The sequence below is a fragment of the Trichoderma gamsii genome (genome assembly GCF_001481775.2).
Source record: "Trichoderma gamsii strain T6085 chromosome Unknown Scaffold_8.2, whole genome shotgun sequence".
Classification (NCBI taxonomy): domain Eukaryota; kingdom Fungi; phylum Ascomycota; class Sordariomycetes; order Hypocreales; family Hypocreaceae; genus Trichoderma; species Trichoderma gamsii.
The window spans coordinates 103,430-114,705 of NW_020171345.1; the positions used below are offsets into that span (position 1 = coordinate 103,430).

The window sequence follows — 11,276 nt, forward strand, 5'->3', positions numbered from 1 at the left end:
AAACTGGACCCCGACAACCCCCACATCTATCCTCTACTCCGTGTTTCTCCCATGAGCGAAGACCTCATGACGTGTTGCGAGATGGAGTATCTTCAAGACTGAGACGCGTGACAGAAAGTGCCGCGGAAGCAGTGCCTTGCTAAGCACCTTTTACCGCATGCACTCGAAGTGAATCTATCATTTTGCTACTCTTGTGTTTTATGCTCTCTCCAATATCTCTGCTCCTGCCGGTTGAAAGGGTCCGACATGTGACAATCACTTATGAACGAGGCACTACTACCTACTTACTCTCATCTATTTGCGCGCTTGCTTGGAGATCTTTCATCGAGCATACCTTCAGTTGCTCAACTGCACCCGGTCTAGCAGAAGATGTGATATTTTACTTCGTGGAAAGCTGCTATTCCATCTTTCAGTCTACTGAAACCGTCGGACCAAGTGGTCTAGACCTGCGCAATGATTGAAATACATCACCAACAGCCAGACTTACACTCCTCTTTTTCAATATGGACACCGCTCTATTTTATCTATCTGAAAGATGGCTGGCCAATTCACTAAGCTGCTGTGGTGTCTCTGACACACTGCCAGTGGGGTCGGGTCGCAGGCTGAACCATAATCTCTAGGAGTAGGAATCCACGCGTGGCGATCATAGCTATCGCTCTGAGCTGGCAGCAATGTCAGAATTCAACAAAACCTCGTGCTAGTAAGTTCCTAGATTCCCGATTCCATGATGAAAAGAAAAACACCAAGCCTCCATCTTTTTGGCCTACTCAATCTTGAGAATCATGTACTGACGATGCATATAGGGCTGGCATAAATTGCCTCATGCATGATTTAGCCGGGTTGGTGCACACCTCAGAAATATTATTTGTGTAGCTCTGGGTTGCTTTGCTGGCTCTGGACACATCAGTGTTGCCATGGCTAAGCCTATTGCGAGAGTCACCAAAAATGCATGTGGTGCAGGGCTGGCTTGGATGCGGGGGAAACTCCTAAAATCCAAGGCTGATGGAAATGATGGAAATATTGGATTATCGAGCCAGAAGCTGTGTTCTGAACGGCATTGGGCTGGATTTGAATACTGGCGACCAGGTTAATCAGGCGGCTTGACCCAGGTTGGCCAAAGCTCTGCCTACTTTGTTTGGCGTTGCCGATGCTCTCTGCGAGGAACAAGAATGAGACGGGATCTGGGCTCCAGGCCTCACAATGGCATGCGCGGGCAAGGTTGTGCCGAGATACGGCCCGGGTGTAAATAGACATCTAAGACGGGAGACTGGGATCCAGGCGTCTTCTAATTCATGATTAAGGCTCCTTGCTTGACTACGTGACTGGCGACTACCACTTGATAACCCCCCTAGGCCTATCAGGATTGATATGTAGCTTAGTGCATCCACATCACTTCAACAGACGACGTGCCTCATCCACCTCCCTCCTTCACACTCTCGGCACTTGCACTGCCAGAAGCAACTCCCGCGCCATGGCTGCCGCAGACGACGATTCCTCTGATCTCTCCTCGTTATCGTCACTATCCCCCATTCCCTCGGATGATGAGTTGGACGACCTCAGCGATGACGCGCCGACCGGATCCAAATCGGGAATTCTAAAGTTCTTCCCCAAATTATCAGAGAAGCCGCCAAAGGAGCCTTCGCCGCCACCGCGCAAACGGTCGCCCTCGCCACCTCATGAATATGTTCTCGCGGACAATCCAGACATTGCAGTACGTAATAGCCTGTCGCAAACGCCGCTCTTTATCCTCCAATGCACACTGGTTTTGCCTGGCAGCGGATCGCGTTCACAGCTTTTTGGCGACGCGAAATTTCGCGTGCAGACGTCATCGGACTCTACTAACAGCCGCAGTTTCTGGTAATGTTTAGAAGCCGCTTCAACGACGCATTCCCAAAATCTCTTTCGCACTTCGGACCGCAAGAATTAGAACGAGACGTTGTCGAACCCATACCCGGCGATCGAGCTGAACATTTTCTGTGCGCCGTCCTCGGACTCCTCCTGAATCGGAAACAAGATATCAAGTATGGTTTATCTTACCTCGCCTACCATTGCGCGAATCGCTGAACTAATTGGTTTTTCTTTTTCTTTATTTTTCCGCACAGAGCAGGACATTATGGCAGAGCATTGGAAGATGCTATTACGTCTAACAAGAACCAATGGCCGGCCTCTTGGAACGAGAAAAATCCGCTGTCCGGCGGCGGAACTTTTAGCTCCCTGAGTCCAACCGAAAGGGTGAGTGCTCTCTGCATGACTAGATAAAAGGAGCGAGAGGCCTCGAAAGCAAAGAACCAAAATTGGCTAACCTTACTTCCGTAGTTGAATCTGCTGCGCACTCTCGTCCTTTGGGCCATGTCCTCGTCCGATACCCTCAAGGGCTTGATCAACCAATCCTATAAGCAAAATCGCCACGAAGACGACATTAACCAGCCGAGAGCAGTTCAACCATGGGGCTCTGACGGAGATAAGCGCCGATACTTTTTGGTTGAGGGGCAAGACGATACTGCCTTTCGCGTATATCGCGAGAGCAATCCTGCTGGCGCCAATCGGACTTGGTGGAGCGTTGCTGGGACCATAGAAGAGCTCAGAGCTCTCGCAGAGAAGCTAGAAACGAAAGATGGCGGCCCCAAAGCTAAGAAGCTAAGCCAAAAGATTCTTCAAGCCATCCCGCGATTCGAACTCGGAGACGAGGTAACTATTCCTTGCCATTTCTACTAATTGTCACCAAGCTTGAACTAAACAAACTATAGAAACGGAAACGGCGAGAATATCGACAGCTGCGCAAGGAACAGTTCAAGCGCCCAGAGCCTGGATTTTCATTATACGAGGGCCGCACTCGCGGCAAGCGAATGAAGTATACGTATTCCGATGATGAAGACATGTTCTCGGACTCGACTGGCTATAGACGCTCAGCTCGTAATACCGGAACACACACGCCAGCAGAAACCGGACCTGTGACCACGTCAAGCGGTCGAACTGTACGAGCCCCTCCCCGACTTAACGTGACCACGGGAGAAGACCTTGCCACCGGTGATCAAGATGATACCCTCGAAGGTGCTGCAGAAGCTGGAAGATCGCGGAGATCGGCAGCCGCAAATCATGGAGCCAATCAGTCCATGGATACGGATGAAGAGAGTGAGGCCGAGTTTGGTGATGATGAAGACGACGTCGAAGCCCAGATTCCCGAAGAATCGGAAGACGAGGATGAATTCAAAGACGAAGCCATGGATGAGGAAGACTTGGAAATGCAATCTCAAACATTAGTGGTGAAACTCTCGGTAACTCCGCCCAAACTTAAGGGCGTTCTCGATCCGAGTGAGTTGCTTCCGACCTCGAATGAAGGCGATGCAAAGGAAAAGGATGTGACGGCCGGTCCGCCAGATACGCCGACTCCAAAGCAACAAGTTTTTGAAGCAGAAGTCTTGGTTCCGACGTCCGGCGCGAAGACGACTGAGAGGCATGTCACTCCAGAGGCTGTTGAACGACAGGCTTTGGGACCTTTGGGACAACCATCTATCTCATCTACCTCATTGGCATTCCGAGGTAGCCCTGAAAAGCAGCCGGCGCAATTGGTGTCCGGAAGTGTCAACATCGGCAACCAGGAATAAGAGATGCCAGCTTGCCTTGAATGGCTTTTAATGTTTCTCATCGGAGTTACGGTCTATTAAGCGACGGATGATCCGAGAAGTTTATTAGTGTTAGTGTACAATCGGTTGAATCCATGGGTTTTAGAATGGGGGACATGACAACAGACGGAGAAAAATCCCCTTCAGCGAGGGCCTGCTACCTGACCTATGGAGCGCAAACAAAAGGATCTTCGGGGGTGATAAAATGGGTCTAGAGGTCTAGAGGCCAAATGTTTTTGTGATTTTTTTATCTTTACTACTAGACAAAAAGGGATAAGATGATGGCCTTCACATAACTGATAAGATAATAATATACACTCTTGTAGGATGGGTATTTTGTTGTTCTTTTGTTTTAGATACGTTTCCTGGAATTGGGCAGGCTCCAGTTGTTTACCCCAAACCACCATCTCCTGAATCGGGCACCTACTGAGTCGCCACTGACCCTGGCGCTCTTGTTCCAATGCTGCCATCCGGCCATGGCCAAGTTGAGCAAGACACCTTGAGCCAGGGGCAATAAAACCTGTTCGCCTGATCAGTATTGTGCGTCATTGGAGCTTTGCCAAAGGAAGTCGAGGGATACCTGGCTTTTGATCGTAGTGAGCACTACTTTCCACCACGTATCTGCCGACTCGATGCTGCGGAGATAGCTCTGCTCGAACCGCAAGTCTGGGAGCGGCGGGAGGTTGTAGTGCTTCTTCGGAGGCCGCAGGACGCTGTACGGGATATCATGGTCATCGTCGTCGAGATGGCTGCGCTTCACTTCATGAATGTCGACCAGCTCTGACTTGTCCGCCGCAGTGGATGGCGCAATGTCCTGTCGAGGATCGGGATGCCTTCTGATATGCCCGGCTTGAAGGGTGCTGGCGACCTCGGTTGGGAGGGATGAGTCCATTGCGAAGGGACAGGATAGCCCTGCTCCAGGCCCCAATGTCGACAGAGAAGAATTATCAAGCCTTCTATTTCTGGACACCAATTCTCGTCTTGCTCGTGATTCGCAGCGCGCGCTTCGAAAGTATCATAATACGCTATTCCCGATGCTCGTCTGGGATCATTCAACGCATGGACGGAGTTTTGCCGGGCGGTGAATTATGGAGGCGAGACTGAGCTGACCGCATGAGTCTTACAGCAACTCTGTGACGTCGAGCGCTTACCTAATGCGCTTCCGTGACCTCAGTGGTTGTCGGCCCGCTCGTTTTAGGCGGATTGTGGCCTGGAAAGCCTGAACGGCGTGCTGGATTATGGCCTTTTAGCTGCCTGGAGGGACCCGTAGCGCCAGCCCAGCCATTGGGGTAGTAGGGTAAAACTACCACAACCCAAACTTGCATCTCGCATCCAACAAAAAACCAACCGCTGCTCTCCCTCGACCAGCCAGTGTCACGCTCGCACGCGCCGGCGCCTCTCAATCCTTGGACCTGTCAAAGCGGCGGGATAAAAAAGAAAATTTTCATATTTTTCTCCAAGCGCCTCTCTTTTTAAACGTCCTTCACCATGAGCGAACCTCAAAGCGGCGAGGCGGAGAAGAACGTGAGTCTTTCCCTCTAGGAGGAAAAAAATTAACACTAAGAGCGAAAATACCTGAAAAATATTTTTGGCTCCCCTGATTTGCCCCTCCTTGGCTTCGTGCCCCGCGCTGGCCATCGAAAAACGCCAAATATGCAACAGCAACATCTAACGATTTTTTTTATAATATCTATAGATCGAGATCTGGAAGATCAAGAAGTTGGTCAAGCGCCTCGAGGCCGCCCGAGGAAATGGAACTTCTATGATTTCTCTCGTCATCCGTACGTTTCGCCCACTGCAGAACGCTTTCGCATTAGCTCAATCGAGAGTTGCTAACTATGTCACAGCTCCCAAGGATCAGGTGTCGCGTATCGCTAAGATGTTGGCTGAAGAATACGTATGGAATATACCTCACAGACTCTTCAAATGTATAACCTTTTGAATTCTTTGCTGACAACCCCGCAGGGTACAGCCTCCAACATCAAGTCTCGTGTCAACCGACAGTCCGTCTTGTCCGCCATCACATCGACCCAGCAACGTCTCAAGCTGTACAACAAGGTCCCTCCGAATGGCCTGGTCGTGTACTGTGGTGAAATCTTAACCTCGGAAGGAAAGGAGCGAAAGGTCAACATTGACTTTGAGCCATTCAAGCCCATCAACACCTCGCTGTATCTCTGCGACAACAAGTTCCACACCGAAGCCCTCGCTGAGCTGCTCGAGTCCGACCAGAAATTCGGCTTCATCATCATGGACGGTAACGGTGCACTGTTCGGCACGCTCAGTGGCAACACTCGTGAAATCGTCCACAAGTTCTCCGTCGATCTCCCCAAGAAACACGGCCGTGGTGGTCAGTCCGCTCTGCGTTTCGCTCGTCTCCGTGAAGAAAAGCGTCACAACTATGTTCGCAAGGTTGCTGAGTTGGCTGTGCAAAACTTCATTACTGCCGACAAGGTCAACGTCGCTGGTATCATTCTCGCTGGTTCCGCCGATTTCAAGAACGACCTCAACGCCTCCGACATGTTCGACAACCGTCTGGCTGTCAAGGTCATCAAGGTTGTCGACGTCTCCTACGGTGGAGAAAACGGCTTCAACCAGGCCATTGAGCTGTCCGCCGAAACTCTCGGAAACGTAAAGTTCATCCAGGAGAAGAAGCTCATTGGCAAATACTTTGAAGAAATCAGCCAGGATACCGGCAAGGTCTGCTATGGTATCGATGATACCTTGAAGGCGCTGGAGCTTGGTGCTGTTGAGACTCTCATCATCTTTGAGAACCTCGAAATTACCCGCTCGGTTCTTAAGGATAGCGAGGGAAATGAGGTTATTCTGCACACCACCAAGCAGCAGGAGACTGGCAACCGAGAGAAATTCCTGGACAAGACCACTGGCCAAGAGATGGATATTGTTTCACAAGAGTCGTTCCTTGAATGGATTGCTGAGCACTACAAGGATTTCGGTACCAACCTGGAGTTTGTGTCCGACCGATCAACCGAGGGCAATCAGTTTGTCAAGGGATTCGGTGGTATTGGCGGCATCTTGCGTTACAAGGTCAACTTTGAACAGTTGGCAGATCTCGACGAGGACGATGATGATTATTACGACGGTAAGAACACCATATGTTTCAACGGCGCGAGTCGTCGGTACAAAATGCTAACTTAAATGCACAGATTGACCAACCGATTCCCTCGTGGAGAGCGAGGGACCTACTCAAGTCAAACCGTCCGCGCACGATGAGAGCGACATGCCCAACGACCCTTCGGGGCCAGGGGATGCCGCGCCGTTGTCATTTGCTCAAAGGAGCTTGATGCGAGGCGCTGGTCGAGTGCCTCACCCAACGACGCGACCAAGCCCGCTTCGCGAAGCTATGACGGCTACTTGAGTTTTACCATTGAGAGAAAGAGGGTAAGCCTGCACAACAGCCTGCACAATAGCTTATATATATGCATGCACATATATATATGCTTCGCATCTTCTTTGCATGGCCTCAAACTAATTCTAACGCCTCTTAGATGTCGTCTGCATAGCTGGAATCGGCGTGATGATGGGATGGAGTAGATGCTAGGAGGCGCCTTCAGACCAAAGAGAATTTTCGTGCTTACGTGTCCTTGTCGTCAGTTATTAGAAAAGAACGCGTAGCATTTTCGAATAAAAAGTTGGCATTTCGATTTTGCCTACACACTGATTTCGAAATTAGTTAGCTCTCATCTGCAGGACAAAAAGCCAGAAATAGAAATTGACACTCCTTTGTTGTTTTGGAATTTGCTCCTTTGGCATTCAAAGACACGTGCACAGTCGTGAGCTGCGAATGCCTACCTATTTTCTGGACTGAATGCATTTCTGCGATGCTTCATGCATGCGACTTGACTGCTGCGCCGGTGGTCGGAATTAATGTTGCGTATAAGACTACGTCATCAGTGTAGGCGTACCGGTGTTATCGATACCGCCGTAGCTGGCGAATCTAGGTTGTCATTTCGCTGACCCACACCAGGTATCCAATACAGGTAGCATGCTACTGGGGGGGTTTTATGTGTTTGAACCTCCTAAGGGTACGGGGTAACGCCAAACTATAACTGCCAACGTGCACCTTTGCAAACATCTCAGATCACTGGGATTTATCTTTGCAGACGCTGCTCTCAATGTCGCACTTGAAGTAGCTTTTGATATTTTACCGTCACCATGCCAGAAGCCTCTGGCACGACGGCAACCGCGCCGAAATCCGCAGACCGAGCTGTTCCCGTAACTCTCAACGAGGCTGTCCTCGACTCCCCAACATTCCGCGCAGCCGCCACTCACTTTGCCGACCAAGTCGATGCCGTCGAAAAGTGGCTCAATGGATATGTCGGCTCGACGTCGAAACTCATGAGCGGCCTCCTCTCTCTCGAAGACACCATCAACAACTACCTCTCCAAGACGACTCCCTTTCCCGACAATGTCATCGATAATGACTACACACTCCTGGCCCTCAAGCGCACCAGCGAAGGCATGCGAGAGCTCTGGACGCAATTGCTTAACACGCAAAAGCGAATGGAGACGGCTGTCGTCGAGCCTATCCGGTCGTTTCTTACTGGGGAGCTGCGGAACTTTAAGGAGATAAGGAGAAGCTTGGAGCAGACCCAGAGAACCTATGATACAACCCTCGCTCGTTATGTGTCCCAATCCAAGACAAAGGAACCCTCCGCCCTCCGCGAAGATGCCTTCTCTGTGTATGAGAATCGAAAGGTGTACATCCAGGCTGCGATGGACTACTGCCAGCTCGCGCCTCAGCTCCGGTATTCGCTGGACCAGCTGTTGGTCAAAATCTGCTGTGATATCTGGAAGGAGATGAGCAGGGCTAAAGATGCGGCTTCGAGCGCTACCCGATGGGGCCGAGAGCTGGATCGTGTCCGGGGATGGGCGAAAGAGATGGAGCTGTCAGACAATGTCTTCCGACGAGAGATGCAGAATGCAAGAAAGGATATCAGTGATGCGACCTTTGAGAGCTTCAAACCTTCTCGCGAAATCGAGGATTACAGCACCTCAACTGTAGCGTTCTTAGGGTCGCGCGGACCCGTCAGTGTACGCCCGAGTGACGAAGGCGGCGCTGCCGTTACTGAGAAGCAAGGCTGGCTGTTCTTGCGGATCGTAACAGGCAAGCCCGTCAGGTACAACTGGGTTCGGCGGTGGTACTACTGTCGAGACGGCGTATTTGGCTGGCTAACTCCTGGCACGCAAGGTGTTTTGCAAGGAGACGAGATTGGAGTGCTGCTTTGCAACGTCAAGCCGGCCGCCGGCGAAGAGCGACGCTTTTGCTTCGAGCTGAAGACAAAGAGCCGGAGCATGCTGATGCAGGCCGAAACACAGAAGGAACTGACTGACTGGCTGGAAGTTTTTGAGATTTCAAAAAAGAAGGCATTTGAAGCCACCATGGACAGAGATAACAGCCCACTGGCCGGCGGTGTCGACCCGGCATTCTCAATATCTGCCCCTAGCATCCCGGAGTTTTCAGCCAAGGGACTCGATGCGCAGATGGGCTCGTCCGACGACGTTGTACCCAGTATAGATCGTACATCCACCTTGGCTGTTCCCGGAGCAGATGATGGCTCATCTACTCGACGAAGTTATGATCCCAACGGGAGCGGATCTCGTCGATCCATCTCAGCACTTGGACGGGACTTGGCGCGGGAGGAGGGCGAGAGCGGTCGAGAGCACGCAGCAAGGATCATCCAGAAGCTTGATCTTCACCGTAAAGCGACGTTCGGCGCTAGCCCTGAGCCTACGCTGACGACTTCCGGCTCATCAGGAGGTCTGTCCGGCATGATTTCCGGAAACCAAGGCTCCCAGCTCGTAGGAACTTCTCTGTCTTTGACGTCTTCTAGTCAAGCCAAGCTAACGGGTGTTGCGCTTCCACTGCTGGACAGCAAACCTGGTACTCTTGCTCCTCCTACTTTGGCTCGACCTCCGACAATCACGAGTTTCAGCCGCACCGCTGTGCTCATTGCCGGTGAGCGAGGCCACGTCTTGGAAGGCAAGAAACTACCTACATCTGTTCTTGCAAACTACTGGGGAACAAACATGTGGGGCTCAATGCAATCCGAGCCGGCTGCGACGACTGCACTTGACGACGACGACCCCATTGGCGTTGTTGTATCAGAGGACTCGCAGGCGACGACGCCGCTTGGTGAGGCAGCACAAGCAAAAAAGACTAGCGAGTCTTTACCAGCTGGATATCCCCCTGAACTGAGAATCCAGCACGCCCAGTTTAGGCTTTTGTTCCCCAATGCGCCACCTGAGGAGAGACTGGTGCTTGTATTTCGAGCAGCTTGGTCAAGTTCGCTGGAGGGTAGTTCCAAGAGCGAGCTACCCGCTGGCGACGGCAGAATCTATGTGACAGCAGAGAACATGTATTTCTATGGTCAGCAATTGGGCTTGGTAACAGCTTATAGCATCCCCTTGGATATTATTACCGAAGTCACTGCAGCTACCGGCAGAGACTGCGATTTCATTTTCTTACACTTCAGTCAGGATCTCAACGACACGGGATATAAGAGGATAACCATCAAGGTGTTCCTTGACGATCTTCAGCTACTCCATGCCCGTCTCAATCTCCTGGTAGACAATCTGCAGGCGGAAGAACCGCTTGACACTTTGGAAACCATCAAAGCCTTGATTAATATTGATCAACATGAATATGATAAGCCAAGCCCTAGCGCTGAGAGCTGGGAGGAGGTATCATCAAGCACGCCGATGGACAACGGCACAGCATTGGGAAGGCCGGTGGAGCGGGCCACAGGCGATACTCCTCGCTTGATAGCTCCTACCTCTGGGCAAAAATTCCCACTGAAGCTGAACTTGCCTAAGCACGAAGTCATCTACGAACCGGATGATATGACGTCGATGGCGGCCGAGAGGCACTTTGACCTCAGCGCAAAGGCATGCTTCCACGTTCTTTTTGGAGACAAGAGTTTCGTGTTTCCAAAGTTGTACTTTGAGCATCGCGCAAAACAGATTGCCCAGGGCCCGTGGTCAGCTGCAGCTGACAAAGAACCATTGAAGCGTGAGTTCCAGTTTAAAATTGACTACGTCGATGTCTTTGGTCGGTCGAAGACGGAGGATATACGGGATTTCCAAACAATTGACGTCTTTAATGATCATGTCACATATGTGGTTACGCATACGAGAACGGCGTGGCATCTCCCTCATTCCCAGCTCTTCAAGTTGGTGACCAAGGTCGTCATCACATATGTTGCCAAGTCAAAATGCAAGTTGACATTTTACGTCCGCGTCGACTGGTCAAAATCACCGCCGATATCGAAGAGTCTAGTGGAGCGCCAGGCCCTTCGTGATGCGGCTAGCGATGCTGAAGAGCTTGCTGAAATAGCTACTGACCAGATTCACAAGCTGGGCTCAAGAAGCCGCACCCACAAGGCTATTCAAGTATACGGCCAGGTAGGCCAGCAAACACAGGTAGTGGTCTTCTCGCCAGCACCTACCGACGCTAGGAAGAAGCAGGCCATCAAGCCTCGCACGCTTACGGCCATGCTGTTCGAGACGGTCAGGTCTCTCGGCGAAAGCGTAGTCTCGTCCGTGATTCTGTGGATCATTGCAGCATTGAAAAAGATATTCGACGTTGTAACCGCGCATCGGCTCCTCTTGCTAGTCCTGGGGCTGAGCGTAGCT

The 11,276-nt window shown here is 51.3% G+C and overlaps 3 protein-coding genes across 3 annotated transcripts; 2 read left to right on the top strand and 1 right to left on the bottom strand.

The window, feature by feature from the left end:
- Positions 1-1,471: 1,471 nt before the first annotated feature.
- On the top strand, positions 1,472-3,605 carry TGAM01_v203019 (hypothetical protein; the record flags this gene model as incomplete). Its single annotated transcript, XM_018802375.1, has 5 exons — positions 1,472-1,711; positions 1,852-2,021; positions 2,103-2,232; positions 2,317-2,688; positions 2,748-3,605. 5 exons carry the CDS (start codon positions 1,472-1,474, stop codon positions 3,603-3,605), a joined length of 1,770 nt encoding a protein of 589 aa, XP_018664293.1.
- Positions 3,606-3,975: 370 nt separating this feature from the next.
- Positions 3,976-4,515, bottom strand: TGAM01_v203020 (hypothetical protein; the record flags this gene model as incomplete). Its single annotated transcript, XM_018802376.2, has 2 exons — positions 3,976-4,143; positions 4,204-4,515. 2 exons carry the CDS (start codon positions 4,513-4,515, stop codon positions 3,976-3,978), a joined length of 480 nt encoding a protein of 159 aa, XP_018664294.2.
- Positions 4,516-5,111: 596 nt separating this feature from the next.
- TGAM01_v203021 (eukaryotic peptide chain release factor subunit 1) lies at positions 5,112-6,792 on the top strand (the record flags this gene model as incomplete). Its single annotated transcript, XM_018802377.1, has 5 exons — positions 5,112-5,147; positions 5,320-5,404; positions 5,471-5,520; positions 5,589-6,723; positions 6,788-6,792. 5 exons carry the CDS (start codon positions 5,112-5,114, stop codon positions 6,790-6,792), a joined length of 1,311 nt encoding a protein of 436 aa, XP_018664295.1.
- Between the last annotated feature and the right edge of the window lie 4,484 nt (positions 6,793-11,276).